The sequence below is a fragment of the Zea mays genome, chromosome 5 (assembly GCF_902167145.1).
Source record: "Zea mays cultivar B73 chromosome 5, Zm-B73-REFERENCE-NAM-5.0, whole genome shotgun sequence".
NCBI classification, from domain to species: domain Eukaryota; kingdom Viridiplantae; phylum Streptophyta; class Magnoliopsida; order Poales; family Poaceae; genus Zea; species Zea mays.
Window position 1 is genome coordinate 116132039 of NC_050100.1, and position 21179 is coordinate 116153217.

The window sequence follows — 21179 nt, forward strand, 5'->3', positions numbered from 1 at the left end:
ACATTTGGGCGAATTGTACTCGATCGACTGAGGCTATCTCTAGTAGTTTACCCATCTATACTCATATTCAAACTTTATTAAACAAACATTGCAGTTAGTCTACATTGTAAACAATATTTTGGATGATTATGTGAGGGAACTTTTTAATAATGACACAATTCAAATTCCTAACGCATATAGTCCACGAACCAAGGTTCTCTTAGCCCTCCGCCTAAACCAGGAATATATTATGTGCTCAAATGGATATCGTGCTCACATATATATTTTAAATTAGAACATCTAACAATGATAGCTAATTTTACGAATAACCCTTAACACGAGAGGTAGGAGGTAGGTGCAAGCTAAGACAGCCCCGCCTAAAACCCATCAGGCCGCCTGCCCGTGCGCTCACTACTCACTAGGGTTTTGAATCCCTTCCGTACCCTCCCTTCCGCCGACTCCTAGGGTTCCGACCGCCGACCGGGTTTGTTCTCCGGCGATGGCACCGCTTCCGCCGCGCGAGCTCCTCTCTGTCATCGAGGCGGCGCTGCTGGGCTCCACGGCGCCATCGCCGGCGCAGCGCGTGGAGCTCCTCCACGCCGTCCGCGATGCTGCCCCCGCGTTCCGCACGTTACTCTCCTATCCGGTGCACCCACTATGCTGGACATTCGCTCGATTGTACTAGGATTTGTTAGGGCTGCCTTAGAAACCGGTTTGATTAGGCTTGGTTCTTGGCGTGTGTGTGACATGTGTCTGGACAGGTGCCGAAGGCGTCGGATCGGACTCAGGTGGAGAGCAAGGAAGTGCGGCTACCGGGCATGCCTCCCATCACTCTTGATGACACAGACGTGCGGACCGTAAGTTTCCTTCATACTTCCCACTTCCCAGTAACTTGGTGTAGTGTACAGTCATTTAGCTAGTGTCGCTTGATTATGTTGTCTATGTAAAGGCCGATCGAATGCTTGTTCTCTTGAATAGAGCTCTGGAATGAGAATGCTGCTTTATCCTCTAGCTCGTACATCACGGTGCAAAGTGCAAACCTGTTTGTTCGAACTAGTCTCTGATAAAGAACTTAAAAAAATTATCATGTGTAAGCCTGTGATTTCTGACTTCTGTTGAGATGGGCTATATTTTTCTTAGTATTTTGTTTTCTGTTTTGTTAGGGCCTGTTTGTATACCGCTAAAGCTCAGTTCTAGGCCATCCAAACTGATGGACTAACAGTTAGACTAAACTTTAGTCCATATCTCTACTAACAGCTAGCTAGCTAGTTGGTAAGCGATACCTAAAGTGGACTAGTAGCTACTAGTCCATGTATCCAAACACCCTGAGCTAAACTTTAGTCACCTAACAAATAGTTCTACTAACTAGCGGACTAATAACTAGTCCTAGGCAGCGTGTGGATCCAGGGAAAATGGTGGTGGGGGTTGAACAAATTGAAGCCTCCTATACCGACATAAATATATTATGTCCCTTACAAAGTCAAATGTAGTAGTTTACAATGATTACATTGAAACATACATGAACCATCCAAAATACAACATGATAACTAAAAGATGTGATTTTGCATAGAAAACTACAGGGTTCTCACCAAAATTCGGGGTCCTGTGCCAAAGTCTAACCATTACTGATAGCATATAGGTGCTACAAACGTATTGCATAGCAATGAGATATGTCAAGGAATGTCCTTCAACTTTTGGGTGCGTAACCTTTATTTTAACATCAACATTTATTCTTGTTACATTTTTAGTAATTGGTTTTATATTTTTAGACCGATTTACATAAGTACATAATATATGATAATAGTAGTCTGTATAAATCAATATACAAAATTGTAGTACATATACACTGTACGAAATATAAAAGTAGCTATTGCTACGGGTCATCAGAACAAGTATTCCTGCATCCTGCTAAACTGAATAAGTATCTGTTTAGCACAGCTTCACTAATAGTTTCATGACCTTTTTTTTTGCCAAACACTTGTTTTTTTCTTCAAAACAGCTTCATCGGTGAAGTTATTTTTTATGCTCAGCTGGGAAAAGTAGCTTTTCATGATTTTCTCCCTCATTTTTCTCTAAGCTGTTGGTAAAGCTGTTTTGCGAAACACTTCTTGCAAAACAGCTTAGCTTCACCTAGAAAGTTGCTAGAAATTTGACTAGTGAAGGTAAGCTGTGCCAAACTGGGCCTAAATCCTGGAATAATCAAACCAATTAATCAAATACTACTACTACCGCTACGTACCACCAGAACAATTGAAGTAACAGGTAATGTTTTCTTATAAACTTGATAAAATTAAGATATGTTTGACTTAGACCTCTGGGGGGTGTAACCCTCTTAGGGACATGCCATATCGGAACCTAGGTATGGTCTTTGTTAGAGGTAAACAGAGTGGTTTTGCCGGAGGTGCTAACCTCAGCCATCATTGCTTGATTATATAGAAAGATGAGATGAGTCACATTGATTACATAACAGCTCATTAGAGCTTAGCTAATCAGATAGGAGCCTTGGCAGCCGCACACACCTGTTGAGCTGCTCAAGGTCTTTAATGACTATAATTAACTAGCACAAGTAACTAGGAGAGTGCTTAGGAAACAGGACTTAATAACAACAATTCTCCCCCTAAGGCCTGTTTCAACTGATCTTGATCTCCTTGATCCCAATTCTGCTTCTCATATCTTCCAACTTGGTCTTGCCCAAAGCTTTGGTCAGTATATCAGCAAGCTGATCTGCAGTGGGAATAAATTCTGTTTTGATGCTACCTTCTTCCACACAGTCCCTGATGAAGTGATGCTTGATTCTAATATGTTTGCTCCTGTCATGGAAAACAGGATTCTTTGCCAAAGCTAGAGCAGATTTATTGTCTACTCTAAGTTCCACCACCTCAACTTCTCTTCCCAATAATTCTGCAAACAACCTTGACAACCACAAGGCTTGGGTTGCAGCTGTTGTCATTGCCACATATTCAGCCTCACAGCTTGACAATGCAACAACTCTCTGCTTGATAGATTGCCAGCTGACCAGACTGTTTCCAAGGAAAAACAAACATCCAGTAGTGCTTTTACTTGTATCAATATCTCCAGCCAAGTCTGAGTCACTATAACCCACAAGCCTTGCCTTGCCTGTCATTCTAGTATAGCATAGCCCATGATCTAGAGTACCAGTCACATATCTCAAGATCCTTTTTACAGCCTGAAGATGTTCAGCTGTTGGCTTCTCCAGAAATCTGCTAACATACCCTACAGCAAAAGCCAAATCTGGCCTTGTGTGCAATAGATATCTCAGACTACCAACTAGTCTCCTATACTGAGTTGGATTTACCTCCTTTGCTGTACTTTCCTTGCTCAGTTTCAACCTTTCTTCCATGGGGGTGGTAGCTGGATTACAGTCTGCCATACCACCGAGCTCAAGTATCTTCTTAGCATAATGAGTCTGTTTCAGAGTAATGCTTCCCTCTGATTGTCTTACCTCAACCCCAAGATAGAAAGACAACATACCCAAATCACTCATTTCGAATGTCTGCTTCATTTTTGCCTTGAAAGCTTCAATCTTCTGCTGATTGACTCCAGTGATGATCAAATCATCAACATAGACTCCAATTATCAGCAAAGAATCGCCTGAACCTTTCCTGTACATGGCAGCCTCATATACATTCTGCTCAAAACCCATCTGCTTGAGAGTCAAATCAAGTTTGGCATTCCACGCCCGAGGAGCCTGTCTTAGGCCATACAATGCCTTGTGTAACCTGTACACTTTCTTCTTTTCTCCTGATACTTCAAAACCTGGTGGCTGAGTAACATAAACCTCTTCCTTGAGTTCTCCATTCAGAAATGCAGACTTCACATCCATGTGATGTACTGTCCAACCTTCTTGTGCTGCTAGAGCAAGTAAAACACGTACTGATTCCATTCTTGCAACTGGTGCAAAGGCATCTTCATAGTCAATCCCTTCCTTCTGAACAAAGCCACGGGCCACAAGTATTGCCTTGTGCCTGATCACAGCACCATGTTCATCCTTCTTCAATTTAAACACCCACTTCAATGAAATTGGGCGATGACCTGGACTAGGAGTAACAAGTTCCCAAGTCCCATTCCGCTCAACTGAGCTCAGCTCTTCCTTCATTGCTGCCTGCCAATCTGGATCATTTTTTGCCTCTTCATAGCTTGTGGGCTCACCGGCATGAGTGAGGTTTAGTTCTGCAAACAACCTCTGTGCCGGCAAAGGGGTTGGCTGATTACCAATAATATCATGGACCTTCCTATAACGAAGCTCTTCACCATCATGATAAGCATCCACCCTTTCACTATCATTCTCCAGAGGAGTCACATGCTCTATCTGCGGGCTTGCTGGAGCTGGTGTAGGTGTTCTAGGTGACACAGGCACCTCTGTCTCCACTGCGGATTCCTCTGCTTCTGCTGCAGACTCTCCTGCACTCACCAAAGGGAGACTAGGTGATGTAGGATGTGGCTGAAGAGGTGGTGAGGGTAACACTGAACTTTCTGCTTCAGGAAACTCTTCTGCCCATGGAAACTCAACAACAAAATCGCTGCATGCTGCCTCTGAAGTACCTGCTGCCGCTGATGCCCAGTCCCAGCCACGTCCTTCATCAAATACCACATCACGGCTGACTCGCACGCGCTGGGACACTGGATCAAATACACGATATGCCTTGGCCCCTTCTGCATAGCCAATGAACACTCCAGCCTTACCGCGATCATCAAGTTTCTGGAGCTGAGTAAGCTGCCGGGTATAAGCTACGCAACCAAATACCTTGAGATGGCCAACTGTTGGTGCGCGACCATGCCATGCCTCATACGGAGTTACATTCTTCAGTGCCTTTGTTGGAGATCGATTCAGAATATGCACAGCCGTCATCACAGCCTCCCCCCAAAACCGAGAAGGCATCTGGCGTTGCTTGAGCAGAGCTCGTGCCATGGCCACCACAGTTTGATTCCTGCGCTCAACCACACCATTCTGTTGCGGTGAATAAGGAGCACTGAAATGCCTTTTAATACCTTCATTGGCGCAGTATGCGGCGAACTCCGCGACGGTGAATTCCCCGCCATTGTCGGTGCGCAGGACCTTCAACTTGCGCCCACTTTCCACCTCTGCTGCCGCCTTGATCTTCTTGATTGCTTCTGCCGCTGCGTCCTTGGATGGCAGCAACACAGCCCACATAAAACGGGTGGCATCATCGACGAGCAGCAGGATGTAGCGGTTGCCCACCGGTGTTGCTGGCGTGACTGGGCCGCACAGATCACCGTGCACCAATTCGAGTTGATTCTGGGCACGATATGCTGCTGCAGCCGGAAAAGAGCGCCGCCTCTGCTTCGTGGTGACACAAGTGTCACATACCTGCTCCACATGATCGACCACCGGCATCCCACGTGCCATCTCCTCCTTGCTGAGTCGTCGGAGTGCATCGAAGTTCAGATGGCCGAAACGTTCGTGCCACTGCCATGCCTCAACATCCTTGCGCGCCGCGAGACAGATAGGTTGTGCAGCCTCGAGGTGCAAAATGTACAATCTGTTCTTTCCTCGATGTACCTTGGCCAGCAATCGGTGATGATTGTCCCAAATGTGAAGCACGCCATGGTTAATCACAACCTTGGACCCTCCTTCATCAAGCTGTCCCAAACTTAGTATGGAGTTCTTCAGCGCTGGAATGTAGTAAACGCCGTGAAGAACTCTCTGCTCACCGGTCTTGGCTTGAAAAATGATGGATCCAACTCCCTTGATTTCCACCTTCGATGCATCCCCGAACCAGACCGTTCCTCGAACGCCAGTGTTCAGATCAGCAAAGAGTTCTTGACGCTCGGTCATGTGATGTGTTGCGCCAGAGTCTAGGTACCAACCGCTGTCCATATCTTCTCCATTCACGCCAAGGTAGGCACAGGCACGTGGCTCAGAGAGCTCGACGTGCTGCGCCGTGTAGCTGTGCGCCGGCGTGCTCTGCTCTAGGCTGATAAAGCCCTGTGCCAGAAACAGAGCACCATCTTCTTCACATTCGGCGTACTGGACGCGCGCCTCATGCCTTCCTTGGTTCCCGCCACGCTGTCCAGCCTGATTTCCACCGCCGCGACCTCCACCACGGTTGCCACCGCCGCGGCCAGCACGGTTTCCACCGCCACCGCCGCGCTCTGCATCCTCACGGCGCGGCTGCGGACACTCACGTGCCCAGTGGCCTTCCTGGTTGCAGTTGAGGCAGGTGTTGGGGCCGACACGGCCAGCAACATTGCCGTCTCCTCGTCCGCCACCACGTCCACCTACTCTGCCTCGTCCTCGTCCACCACCGCGGCTGTGTCCACCGCCACCACGCTGGTTCCTGGAACCAGAGCCATATGCATCGTCTCCCTTCTTTTCCTTTCTGCATCGTGCTTTCCACTGCTCCTCAGTGTACAACAGCTTGCCATTGATGGCCACCGGCTCGGTCAGTATTTGTTCTTCGCGATTGTCCACTGCCTTAAGCCTTCCAGTCACCTCCTCAAGAGTCAGTGCCTCAAAATCAAGGAACTGCTCAATGGCGACGACGATCTGCGAGTACTTGGCTGGCACCGTGCGCAGGAATTTCTCCACCACGCGCTCCTCGGTGATGTCCCTATCGCCATGGATGACAAGCTGCTGGTGCAGAGTTGACAACCGCACAGCAAAGTCATCCACTTGCTCACCAGGATTGACGCTGATGTTCTCCCAGTCACGGCGTAGGCGCTGCAGTGTTGCTCGACGGACCCTGTCCACGCCGATGCGGGTCGCAGCGATGGCGTCCCACGCCTCCTTCGCCGTAGCCTTGTCGAGCAGTGGGAGACCCATCTCCTTGGGTACAGCCCCGACGATCACCTCCAGTGCGCGTCTGTCATCGCGGAACTGGACAGGACCGCCTTCAATGGCGTCCCAAAGATCGCGCGCCTGCATCCTCAGCTTCATGGTCTGGCTCCACTCGTAGTAGTTCGTCTTGTCCAGCATTGGCCACGACGTGCCGCTGCCGGAGTCGCGGTACACCACCCTTCCTTGCGGCGACTCGTAGCGAGCGCCGCCACGGCAGCGCCTTCGGTCCCGCAGTGGTGACTGCGAGCGCCTCCTATCTCGCGGTGGAGTCCTCATCCGCCTGTTCCTCTCTGTTTCCTCTTCCTCCTCCCAGTCCTCCTCATCTTCTCCCTTCTCGGCGGCGATTTCGGCCCGCAGCTCCTGCGCCGTCCTTGCCGCTGCCTCTGCTGCAGCCGCTGCCTGCTTCGCTGCCTGGACTGCCAGCGCCGCTGCTTCCTCTGCAGCCTTCAGGCGTGCAGCCCGGCTGGAGAAGTCGCCCAACTCTCCCTCGCTGGTTCCCTTGGCCTTGAGCCTGGCAGCGCGCTCAGCAGAGGTCGACATGAGTAGAGAAGAGAGGAGTCGGCCTTGAGACTCTCAGGTGTCTAACCTAAGTTCTGGTACCAAATGTTAGAGGTAAACAGAGTGGTTTTGCCGGAGGTGCTAACCTCAGCCATCATTGCTTGATTATATAGAAAGATGAGATGAGTCACATTGATTACATAACAGCTCATTAGAGCTTAGCTAATCAGATAGGAGCCTTGGCAGCCGCACACACCTGTTGAGCTGCTCAAGGTCTTTAATGACTATAATTAACTAGCACAAGTAACTAGGAGAGTGCTTAGGAAACAGGACTTAATAACAACAGTCTTAAATGGGCTAGAGCCGGGTTGGCACGCCCTTGGTGACATGCCATGTCTGGTCACGACGTCAAGTGAGCAAGGATCGAATAACTGCTTCCTTATTAGTGTGCTACATCGACACTCAGGTGTAGTGAAAAATGTGCATGGGTCTTCGCATTATCAACGTGTGCGAAGGGTAAGGAAGTTAGTTGAACCAACTAGGATTAGTTTATGTAGTTGGAATGTAGGGTCTCTTGCAGGTAAGTTAAGCTAGTTAGTTGATACAACGACTAGAAGTGTAAATATTACATATGTCTAAGAGACTAAATGGAAGGGTTAGAAGGCGGAGCAGGTGGACAATACCGACTTCAACCTTTGGTACACAGGGGCAATTGCAACTAGAAATGGAGGAGTTTTGATTAATAAGAGCCTAAAGAGCGATGTAGTGGATGTGAGAAGGTGAGGATATATGATTATCTTATTCAAGCGTGTATGCCCCCAAGTAGCCACGATGACAATGCTAAGGGACTTTTTTAGGAAGACTTAGATGACATGGTTAGAGCTATACTTATTAGTGAGGAGCTTTTTATAGGATATATCAATGGGCATGTAGGTACACCAAGTGCAAGTTTCAAGACGATTCATGGAGGTATTGAGTATGGTAGTAGGAATCAGGAGGGAGAGGAAGTGTTTGACTTCTCTGTATCTTTTGACCCGTTGATAGCCAACTCTTACTTTAGGAAGAGAGAATCCCATTTAGTGACCTATAGTAGTGGCAAACGCTCTAGTCAAATTGACTTTGTTCTCATAAGAATAGGATAAACGAACATGCTTGGATTGCTCTAAGCATAAGCTTGTGGTGGCAGTCTTTTGTTTTTAGGTGCATGCTCGTAGGGATAAGCAAGCCAAGATTGCGAGAACAAAGTGGTGTAAGTTGAAAGGGGAGACATCGGAAATCTTCAAGGGCCATCAAAGAGAGAAGATAATACAAACACCATGTGGGAGAAAATGACAACCTGCATTCAAAAGGCGGCTTTAGAGGTGTGCGAAGCAACCACAGGTAGTGGGGGCATAACTAAAGATACTTGGTGGTGGAATGAGGAAGTCTAAATGGCTATTAAGAAGAAAGAATGCTATAGACATTTTATCATGATAGGAGTGTGAATAATATAGAGAAGTACAAGGTAATAAAGAAGACTGCAAAACGAGCTATAATTGTGGCAAATGGTAGGGCGTACGAGGATCTTTACCAATGTTTGAGTGCGAAGGAAGAATATAAGGACATATATATGAGGGCTAGGGTTCGTAGGAGGAAGACAAAGGATTTCAACCAAGTTAGGTGCATTAAGGATGAAACTGAGCATCTCTTGGTGAAGGTGGATGAGATCAGACATAGATGGCTAGAGTATTTTGATAATATGTTCAATGTAGAGAATGGGGACAAAACCTTTCAGTTGGATTACTCTTTCACTAACACCATAGGCACTTTGTGTGTAGGATCCAAGAATCTAAGGTTAGAGGGGCATTGAAAAGGATGAAAGGGGTAAGGCGATGGGCCTTGTTGATATCTCAATTGAGGCATGGAGATGCCTCAAGGACATAGCTATAGTATAGCTAACCAAGCTGTTCAACCATATCTTTCGGTCGAACGAGATGACTGACGAGTGAAGTATATTGGTACCGATCTACAAGAATAAGGGAGATATTCAAAGTTGTACTAATTATTGGGGGAATTTAGTTGATGAGCGATACTATGAAGCTATAAGATAAAGTTATTGAGCATCGTCTGAGAGGAATAATGAGGGTTTCTATGAACCACTTTGTTTTCATGCCCAGAAGGTCAAACCTTGGAAGCCATTTTCTTAATAAGACAAGTGATGAAGTAGTATAGGGAGAGTAAAAGGACCCACACATGGTTTTCATTAACTTGGAGAAGGTTTATGACAAAATACCAAGGAATGTTATGTGATGGGCTTTGGACAAACATAAAGTTCCAACAAAGTACGTTTGACTCGTTAAGGACATGTACAACAATGTTGCGACTAGTGTTCGAACAAGTGATGTCGACACAAATGACTTCTTGATTAGGATAAGATTACATCAAGGGTCAAAGAGGGCGAGCTTTGAGCCCTCACCTTTTTTTGCCTTTGTGATGGGTGTAAGTTCACAAGGGATATGCAAGGGGTTATCCTTTGGTGTATGTTTTTTGCGGACAATGTAATGCTAGTTGATGAAAGCTGGCCATGTGTAAATAGGAAACATGAGTTGTGGCTGAGACTCTAGAGTCCAAAGGTTTTAGACTCAGTAGAACTAAAATTGAATATATGAGATGTGACTTTGGCACTACACATGAGGAGGGGGATGTTAGTTTGGAAGGTCAAGTAATGGCCACGAAGGATACTTTTCGGTATTTAGGATCATTGTTATAGAGAGACAAGGATATTAATGAAGATGTTAGCCATAAAATTAAAAGCATGGTGGATGAAGTGACGTCAAACATTTGCGTTCTATGTGACAAAAGGGTATCATAGAAGCTAAAAAGGCAGATTTTGTAGGACGGTGATTAGACCTGCTATGTTGTATGCTATGCTGTATGGTGCAAAATGTTTGCCTACTAAAAGCCGACATGTTCAACATGTAAGTGTTGCGGAAATGTGTATGTTGCATTGGATATATGACCATACAAGAAGGGATCGAGTCCGAAACTATATATATATATATATGATAAGCTAGGGATAGCACAAATTGAAGAAAAAGCTTGTCCAACACCGGTTGAGATAGTTTGGACATGTCCAACGAAGATCTTTAGAGGCACTAGTGTGTAGTGGGATCTTAAAGCGCAATAGCAATGTGAAGAGAGGCATGTGAGAGCCGAAGTTGACATGGGAAGAGACAGCAAAAGAAGACTTGAAAGGATGGAATACACCCAAAGATTTAACGTTGAGGAAGAGTGCATGGAGAACAACTATCTATGTGCCTCAATCTTTACTTGTGTTTTCCGTTGGTTATCAACTCTAGTGATGAAGCTGAGGTGCCCGATCTTTCGGCGAGTAGAGATAATTCCGATTTGGCGGAAGATGACCCTTGCGATCCGACTACGACGAGCAAGCCCGAGGCGCCAATGCAATCGCTGAACCAACTCCCTGTGGTTATCGACCTTGCTGATGCGAGATCGGCCTGATCACGAAGATTGTTTCCTGTGCGCAATCGAAGAACGAACAAGAAAAAGAAGCGAGCAATCTAATCTATTACTCGAGGGTGGAGTTCTGAATACACGAAGACAACGCAGATTTGCGCGTGTTCGAGAGTAGCTAAGGCTAACGTAAAACAAAACTCGCCAAATAAAGGAGGCGCAACTCCTGAATAAATAGAGAGGGGGCGCAGCCCCTAGGGGCGGCCAACCCTAGGTCGCCCATTATGGGCCGCAATTGGGCTGGTCGTCTATTCTTCCGGGCCTTCGTTCCTTAACAACATGATGTAGTTCAATTCTCTTGCACGGGCCCGAGTCACTGGCCCAGGTGGAAGGGGTGGCGCCTGGGCTGGAGAAGGTGCTGCTAGTGTAGATGTGCTCGTGTTGGTGTTGATGTCCACATCATCCTCCCCTTCTTGAACTGAAGTCGTCCTCGACGGCAACTCCTCATCTTCTCCCGCATACGGTTTCAAATCTGCAACATTAAAACTAGTGGAAACACCAAACTCCGCAGGCAGGTCAAGGATATAAGCATTATCATTAATCTTGGTTAGTACCTTAAAAGGACCAGCAGCACGAGGCATCAATTTAGAACGGCGCAAAGTAGGAAAACGATCCTTTCTCAAATGCAACCAAACCATATCACCAGGTTCAAAAGTAACATGTTTTCTTCCTTTACTACCAGCAACCTGATTTTTTGCATTAGTAGCAGCAATGTTCTGTTTCGTTTGTTCATGTATGGTAATCATTTGTTCAACATGTGCAGAAGCATCTACATGTGGGGCGTTCGCAGCATTAAGTGAAATCAAATCAATAGGTGCCCTAGGAATGTAACCATAAACAATCTGGAAAGGGCACATCTTTGTAGAAGAATGCGTGGCATGATTGTAAGCAAATTCAACATGAGGCAAGCAATCCTCCCAACGTCTCAAATTCTTGTCTAAAACAGCCCTAAGCATGGTAGATAAAGTTCTATTTACTACCTCAGTTTGTCCATCAGTCTGAGGGTGACAAGTAGTGCTAAACAACAATTTAGTTCCCAATTTATTCCAAAGAGATCTCCAAAAATGGCTTAGAAACTTAGCATCGCGATCAGAGACTATTGTTTTTGGAATACCATGTAAACGAATAATTTCTCTAAAGAACAATTCAGCAATAATGCTAGCATCATCAGTTTTATGACAAGGTATAAAGTGAGCCATTTTAGAGAATCTATCAACAACCACAAAAATACTATCCCTCCCCTTCTTAGTTCTAGGCAAGCCCAAAACAAAGTCCATAGAGATATCAAGCCAAGGAGAAGAAGGGACAGACAAAGGCATATACAAACCATGGTTGTTCAACCGGACTTAGCTTTCTGACAAGTAGTGCAGCGTGCAACAAGGCGCTCAACATCAGCGCGCATCCGAGGCCAAAAGAAGTGGGCAGCCAACACCTCATGCGTTTTGTAGACGCCAAAATGCCCCATGAGACCGCCTCCATGTGCCTCCTGTAACAACAAAAGACGAACCGAACTAGCTGGAACACACAGCTTGTTAGCGCGAAACAAGAACCCATCTTGTATGTGAAATTTGCCCCATGGTATCCCATTAATACAATGGCTGAAAGCATCTTTAAAATCAGCATCGTCAACATATTGATCCTTCACAGTGTCCAAACCAAAGATTTTAAAATCTAATTGTGACAGCATGGTATAGCGACGAGACAAAGCATCAGCAATAACATTGTCCTTCCCGTTCTTGTGTTTAATAATGTAAGGAAAGGACTCAATGAATTCGACCCATTTAGCATGACGACGGTTCAGATTTGTTTGGGTACGAATATGTTTTAAAGCCTCATGATCAGAATGAATTATGAACTCACGATGCCAAAGATAGTGCTGCCATGTATGCAAAGTGCGCACTAAAGCGTAAAGCTCCTTATCATAAGTAGAATATTTCAGACTAGCACCGCTTAATTTTTCACTAAAATAAGCAACTGGTTTTCCTTCTTGTAACAAAACAGCACCTAGCCCAATACCGCTAGCATCGCATTCAAGCTCAAAAACTTTATTAAAATTAGGCAATTGCAAGAGGGGAGCTTGAGTTAACTTATCTTTCAAAGTGCTGAACGCTACCTCCTGCGAATCACTCCAAGCAAACGGCACATCTTTCTTTGTAAGCTCATGTAGAGGCGCTGCAATGGAGCTAAAATCACGAACAAATCTGCGGTAGAAACCGGCAAGTCCAAGAAAGCTCCGAATTTGTGTGACCGTCGTCGGTGTAGGCCACTCCCGAATGGCAGCAATCTTGCTGCTATCCACCTCAATGCCCTGCGGAGTAACCACATAACCAAGAAACGAGACACGTTGCGTGCAAAATGTGCACTTTTCCATGTTACCAAACAAGCGAGCAACACGCAAAGCATCAAAAACAGCACGCAAATGTTCTAAATGCTCCTCTATAGACTTGCTGTAAATAAGGATATCATCGAAATAAACAACAACAAACAAACCTATGAAGGCCCGTAGAACTTCGTTCATTAAACGCATAAAGGTGCTGGGAGCATTAGTCAATCCAAATGGCATAACCAACCATTCATATAAACCAAATTTCGTTTTAAAAGCCGTTTTCCATTCATCACCGAGTTTCATTCTAATCTGATGGTAACCGCTACGCAAATCAACCTTAGAGAAAATAACGGCACCACTAAGCTCATCTAACATATCATCAAGGCGTGGAATAGGATATCGATAACGAACTGTGATGTTATTAATAGCACGACAATCTACGCACATACGCCATGACCCATCTTTCTTTGGAACGAGTAAAACAGGAACCGAGCAAGGGCTAAGAGACTCACGAATGTAACCCTTATCAAGCAGCGTCTGCACCTGGCGCTGGATCTCCTTCGTCTCCTCTGGATTTGTACGGTACGGGGCGCGGTTCGGAAGAGAAGCGCCGGGGATGAGATCGATCTGATGCTCAATGCCACGGAGGGGAGGAAGACCCGGTGGTAAGTCCGTAGGATAAACATCAGCATACTCCTGCAAAAGGTTAACAACAGCAGGGGGTATATCCAAAGACGGTGCATCATCAAGCGGAACAAGCATGCACGAGCATACAAGTGCATAACAGGGCATATGAGCTTCATGGAGATCATCAAAATCAGCACGTGTAGCAAGTAAAACAGGAGAGTGCAACTTGATTTCAGATTTAATAGGTGCGGCTGATGTCGATTTGACTTGTTGTGCAGTTTTAGCAGCCCTAGTAAGATCATCTTTCAAAATTTGGTCAGGGGTCATTGGATGTATAATTATTTTCTGGCCTTTAAACATGAAAGAATAATGATTTGAACGACCATGATGTAAACTATCAGTATCATATTGCCAAGGTCGACCCAATAACAAAGAGCATGCTTCCATAGGAATAACATCGCAATCAGCATAATCAGAATAAGAACCCAGCGAAAAGGGGACACGTACCGAACGTGTTACCTTTATTTTACCACCATCATTAAGCCATTGAATGTGATACGGATGTGGATGTGTGCGAGTGGGCAAGGATAATTTCTCTACCAACGCTGTACTTGCCAAATTGTTGCAGCTGCCACTATCGATGATGATGCGAATCGACCGTTCGTGCACGACACCCTTGGTATGGAATAGAGTGTGTCGCTGATTTTTTTCGGCCTGGGCAACCTGTGTGCTGAGAACATGCTGCACAACAAGACTCTCATACCTATCGGCGTCGATGGGATCAACGTGGACTTCCTCATTTTCTGCATGGTTAGTGGCAATCATAGCATGACCAGTTTCCTCAGAATCACTAGCTGAAGAGTACTCACCATTGTCACGTATAAGCAAGGTACGCTTGTTTGGGCAGTCCCGAATCATGTGCCCAAACCCTCTGCAACGATGGCACTGAATATCCCGTGTACGTCCTGTGGAAGAAGCGGCGCCTTTGGCAGGGGGCGCCACTGGCTTGGTCGTCCCTGTGCGCGATGTAGTGCTAGGCGTAGAAGGTGCAGGGCTGGAAGGAGTTGAGCTGTGTGTTGGACCCCGGCCTGCAAAAGAGTTAGTATATGTCTTTGATCGTCGTCCCTGCACTTCACGTTCAGCTTTGCAAGCATATTCAAACAATGTGGTTATATCAAAATAATCCTGATAATCAAGTATATCCTGAATTTCCCTGTTCAAACCACCACGAAAACGCGCCATAGCAGCGTCATCTGACTCAACCAAACAACAACGAAGCATACCCTTTTGTAACTCCTGGTAATATTCCTCAACAGATAGTGAACCTTGTTGAAAACGCTGCATTTTGTTAAGCAAATCACGAGCATAATAGGAAGGAACAAATCTGTGGCGCATGGCAGTTTTTAATTGGGTCCAAGTAATGACACTGTTAATGGGAAGTTTTTGTTTATACTCACGCCACCAAATTAAAGCAAAATCAGTAAATTCACTAATGGCAGCCTTCACTTGGCTATTAGCAGGAATATCATGGCATGAAAATTTCTGTTCTACCTCCAATTCCCAATCAAGATATGCAGCAGGATCATATTTACCATTAAAAGATAGAATTTTAAATTTAATCTTAGAAAATAAGTCATTAGGGGGATGACGAACAACACGACGTGCACGACCACGGCGATCTCCATCGTCCAGCTCAGTGTCACCGCCGTATTCCTGCTCCATCTTTGTGGTCAATGCATCAAGGCGTGCCAGGATGGTGTCGAGTGTGGTGCGAGTCGCCGCTTGAGCAAGGTCAAGTTGGTTGAAACGCTCGGTCGTCGAAGTGATCGTTGAATCAAGCCGTTCATGCATCGTCCTAATGTCAGCAGCAAGTCCATCAACTTGTCCCCGTACTTCCTGCAACTGGGCATCCACCATGTCGTGTGCTCTTGCCATAGTTAGCGCAAACACCAAAACACCAAAAGGAGAAAAAAAACCAACGACCAAAAACAGGGGTGTACTGCTCACAAGGCGCTCACACTAGTGCTGTTATCAAGTTCTTATCCGTTCTTACCAAGCCACAGTGGTGAACTGCAACCAACAGGTGGAACCGGTGAAAGATTGGATGAGCGATTGCCTGGAGAAACAGAAACCTTCTCGTCGTAGAAATATGTGGAGTTTTGGGTAGGCTGCACTCAAGTCAAGGATTAGCACGATCAAACAATAATGCAAAGTTGAATTATAGTGCAAAACACGAAACTATATTGCTGGCCACAGGTGCAAAGGATGGATGGAACTAGCAGAATGACAGTACCGTAAATATTGTACTAGTGATGCAAAAAAGGCACTAGTAGAAAACACAGGTGATTTTGTTTTTCTTTTTTTTGTATGATTTTTTTGATATTTTTCTCAGCACAAGAAGCAACAAGATAGGAGCTACACGAAGTTTCACCTAAAACAGAAATCAGATGTGGTCTATAGAAAATCAGGAAGTTCTCTGAAAAGCGTGCGAGAACTTTGTTGAATTTTTTTCTTTATTTTCCTGAATTTTTTTGACAATTTTGTCGAAACCAAACAGACCGAAGGTTAGTTTGGCCGGGCTCAGAATGGTGTCAACAAGCTCCTGTAAAAATTTCAGATTTTTTGGACACCCGAGCGAAAAGTTATGCCCGGTTTACGGAAGGTACCTCAAGTTATGTTTTAAAAACGACCGGGATGAAACAACCGTATCCTTTCTCCTTCGTTTTCTTTTTTTTTGTTTCTGTTTTTTTTTGATGTAACCGAAGGAGAAAAACAAGGAAGCGGTCGTTGACTCGGTTTGTTTTTTTTTTTTTCTGTTTTTTTTGTAACCGAAGGAGAAAATCAAGGAAACGGCCGTTGACTCGGTTTGTTTTTTTCTGTTTTTTTTGACGTAACCGAAGGAGAAAAACAAGGAAACAATGTTGACTCGATTTGTGGCGTGATCAAACGGGAGATGGTGGCGGCGCTAGGGTTTGAATGGTGGAAGAACACAATGCAACCAGCAACAAATGACGCGAAAGCACACAAATTCAACAATGCAGATTATTGAAAGAAAGTGCGAGGCTCAAAAGGTGCTGGGATAAGATCTAACCTGAATTTTTATGTGGTTTTGTGGACTGTAGGAAAAAAACGCTCGATAAACTCACCGATCAACCTGGAAATCTGATACCAATTGATGAAGCTGAGGTGCCCGATCTTTCGGCGAGTAGAGATAATTCCGATTTGGCGGAAGATGACCCTTGCGATCCGACTACGACGAGCAAGCCCGAGGCGCCAATGCAATCGCTGAACCAACTCCCTGTGGTTACCGACCTTGCTGATGCGAGATCGGCCTGATCACGAAGATCGTTTCCTGTGCGCAATCGAAGAACGAACAAGAAAAAGAAGCGAGCAATCTAATCTATTACTCGAGGGTGGAGTTCTGAATACACGAAGACAGCGCAGATTTGCGCGTGTTCGAGAGTAGCTAAGGCTAACGTAAAACAAAACTCGCCAAATAAAGGAGGCGCAGCTCCTGAATAAATAGAGAGGGGGCGCAGCCCCTAGGGGCGGCCAACCCTAGGTCGCCCATTATGGGCCGCAATTGGGCTGGTCGTCTATTCTTCCGGGCCTTCGTTCCTTAACAACATGATGTAGTTCAATTCTCTTGCACGGGCCCGAGTCACTGGCCCAGGTGGAAGGGGTGGCGCCTGGGCTGGAGAAGGTGCTGCTAGTGTAGATGTGCTCGTGTTGGTGTTGATGTCCGCATCATCTAGCCTATCCTAACTTGCTTGGGACTAAAAAGGCTTCGTTGTTGTTGTTGTTTGACTTGGACCAAAACTAAAATGACCTACATTTTGGAATGGATGAGTATTAGGATTATATGTTTTGGTGGATTAGTATTTTCGTTGTGCCATATATATATATCCTTATTTCATTTTCGTCTTTTCCCTTTTTATGTTGTGGGTCAAGCTCAGTTTCAATTCTATCACACATCCATACCACAACTTGCTTGAGACTTTAGTGTCTGCTGTTTTTTGGCTTTTGGGGATGATGGTGGATGTGGCTTCTACTACAATGTTCTGTGGACAGATAGGTTGTCTTTTGGTACTTCTTAAGATGATGGATTGATACCACTTTTGACAGTCGGATTGATAAAATAGTGTGTTTATCACATCAATGCTATGTTTTCTGGTCGCTCGACCAGCTAGTCGAACTGGGGGGCCGACCAGACGACTAATCTCGGTTAGTCGCTGACTAGGTCGACTAATCGATCTCTGGTCGACCTGGTCGTTTACTAGTCGTCCTGTTCATCCAGGAGACCAGGACCTATGTATATAGTATATACTATATAATATATACTATTATACTATATAGTATATAATTATATAACTATATAATATATATGAACTTCATATACTATATTATGAAGGATAGGGTAAACATGGCATGAATTCAGCAATACTGAAAACAACAGAGAAACACTTACTAGTTACTAATACTACAAGTCCCAGATACCACACAACACACATTACCACCCAGTTACCTAAAGAAGATCTTCATCCAACTGAAATTCATCACCTGCAGCACCAAACTCTGTATGTAATGTATCAAATGAATAAGGAATAGGATGGACGATGGATTACAAGTCTACACTCTACAGGAATAGCCGAATAGGATGGACTGATGGAGTACAAGAACAAAAATTTAGAAGTCCAGTCCAGAATGACACAACACATACAATACAAGGATGAAGGATGAAGATTGAAGAACAGAACTACACAAAAGAATACCTCCAGAAGATGAACTCATGCCGACGAAAAATTCTGGATTTCTGGATCCGCGCGTGTCTGGATTGGAACCACGAGTGTCTGGACTCTGGACGAGAAATCTAGGTCGGTGAAGTCCGGAACTTGGAACTGGATTTGCGCGTGTCTTGATTGTAACCGCGAGTGTACTGGTGAGGTGAAGTCTAGATTCTAGAACAAGAAGTCTAGGAGCCGGTAGGGAAATAGAGAAGAAGAGAAGAAAAGGAAAGAGATTGAGAAGCCAGGAAAGTAGAGATGTGAACTGTCGGTTTAGTAGAGAGTAGAGACGGATGGCGTTCCATCTCCCTGTAGCCGGGCCACCCGCCAAAAAAGCCCACAAAATCAAAAAATCTGGATCCTAAACCTAGTCGCGCAGAACCGGCTAATTGAGCGACTAATCGACCCTAATCGTCGACTAGTCGGACGACCAGGGCGATTAGGTGCTCTAATCGAGTCGGTTGTGCTAATCGAGCTCTGCTAACCGACTAGCCTGACTAATCGCGACTAATCGCGATTAGTCGGACGACTTGAAAACACATCATCAATGTCTTGCTAGTTAAGTGCTAGGATGTTGCTAACTTGGACACCGATAGTAAAAGTATGAACATGCTTAGAAATTCCTGGCTTGATGCAACATTGCCACTGCTATTAAGTGGAGAGCAATGTTCAAACTACCACCTTTTCCTGTAGGCTTTTATCTTTTCACATCACATGCTTAAAGCAACAAGTCAACAACAGTGTATGTCTTGATTTATTAGTAATAAAACAAGTGCAGTATATTCTGCACTTTACTGTGCTATCTGGATTCTTATCTGTGGTTGCACCCACAAATATTTACCACGTGCTCTTTACAATTATGAATGTCCATGAGAGCACAAATTGTTTGTTCCTACGAATCCCCACAAGAGCATGATTTGTACTTTTATCTATTGATCTACTTATGCCTTTGATGTATGGCAGCAGTATTTAGCAGTGTCACTTCTGTTTTTAAAGACTTCAAATTTGTATCTATGTGTTTTTCAGGCGCTTAAGCTGAGTGATGAACTCAATCTTAATGAGATTGAGTGTGTTCGTTTGCTAGTTGATGCTAACAGAGAGGTAACATTTGCAGGATTCAAATGTAGTGCTCTGTTGTTATCAACCAAGTTTGAACTGTTACTTGATCTTCTTACATGTATCCATGTGGTGATTTTTCAGTGGGTTCTCTATGGGCGAGAGCCATTGGAAATATATAGACTCGCAGCTGGCCTTTGGTACATGGAGAGAAGGGATCTTATAACCGCTCTGTACATTCTGTTGCGAGTAATATACTAATCATTTTCGTTCCAATTGTGGAATAACTTTGCTTGAACGATGATTTTGATATGTTTTCCATGTCTTTTGTAGTCTGTTGCACTTGACCAAGGTCTTGATGCCGATCTGATGTCTGAAATCGAGGATCAAATCCAACCTTTATTCAATGATGGTCTCCGACAACGGATAATTACTCTTGTAAAGGTTGGACCTGATGAAACTTGAATACACCATTTGTATGCCTTTTCATTTTTTTGGTTCAACGAATTTAATTGGGCATTTTTTTTTTAAAAATCATGGTGATGTTAAGGCCACATCCTGTAAACTCAGCACTCAAAGAGCGGTTCTAAGCTAACCTTTTGGGCTCAAGTTTGAACTTTAAACGCTTAACAACATGTAGAGTAGTGTACATGGGCAGGGGTCGACCTTTTGCACTAAATTAGGTGGGCTTAAGTTGCTTTTGTGTTGGCTTCTCCCTGGTCTCCTGTTCCATCATTTTCTTTGCAGTTATATCTGAAGCTAGTTAATTCCAGCTATTTAGTATGGCTTAAAAACCATTTTAAAAATGCACCTTCAAAGGTTTAGTCCTTTTTCTTTGTGAGTAATGATGACTGAGGTATATTTAACTTTCCATAAAGGAGCTGAACAGGGAAGAACCAGCTGGAATTGGCAGTCCAAGCTCTGAGCGTTATGTGCTTGATTTCAGAGGGGCTCTTGTGGAAAGAAGGGCAATTGTCTCGAGAGAGAGATTAAGTTTGAGCCACTGCCTTGCCCTTTCTGCACTTATTAAACTAACGAGTAAGTTAAACCTTGTGTTAAATTGCCTCTATCAAATTGGCCTTTTTTTCCTAGCGCTTGCCAGGTAATGTTAATTGTTCAGTGGCATGAGCCTTCATACTGTGCTTGTTTAACCTTTTGGACATTCCAATTTATGGGAAGCAAGCACTAATGCTTTATTCAATTTCATTTAGGCCCCAAAGAGGTTAAGGATGTATTTTCAATATTGAAAGACTGTGCAGCTGAAGCAAATCAAAATAGCAGTGTGGAGCTCCAGGTTTGAAGTTTGAACAAATTACTCTGGAATGACATGATGGTTGTTGACATGTTGTTTGTGTGCATCTGTATAATCTGATTTTGATACACAAAGTTACTAACTTTATCATTGCAGATCACCTATGGACTTCTGTTCTTTCTTGTAGCAACTTTTATTTCTGATGCCCTAAGTACTTCTCTTGAGAAAGCATCATTGTCATCGTCTGATTCCTCATTTAGACGTGAATTTCATGAACTTGTAAGCTTTGATATGTGCATTTTCACTGATCACTGTTTAATACTT

At 44.6% G+C, this 21179-nt stretch overlaps 1 protein-coding gene across 2 annotated transcripts in view; it reads left to right on the top strand.

Moving 5' to 3' along the window:
- The first annotated feature begins 256 nt into the window (after positions 1 to 256).
- Positions 257 to 21179, top strand: part of LOC103626805 (nuclear pore complex protein NUP205) — a 55977-nt gene continuing 35054 nt past the window's right edge. For both annotated transcript variants that reach the window (XM_008647152.3, XM_008647153.3), the window contains exons 1-8: positions 257 to 625; positions 741 to 836; positions 19574 to 19648; positions 19748 to 19852; positions 19937 to 20047; positions 20482 to 20641; positions 20815 to 20897; positions 21012 to 21134. In XM_008647152.3, coding sequence (XP_008645374.1) covers positions 479 to 625; positions 741 to 836; positions 19574 to 19648; positions 19748 to 19852; positions 19937 to 20047; positions 20482 to 20641; positions 20815 to 20897; positions 21012 to 21134 — 900 coding nt within the window. In that variant the 5' untranslated portion in view covers positions 257 to 478. The remainder of the gene's footprint in view (positions 626 to 740; positions 837 to 19573; positions 19649 to 19747; positions 19853 to 19936; positions 20048 to 20481; positions 20642 to 20814; positions 20898 to 21011; positions 21135 to 21179) is intronic.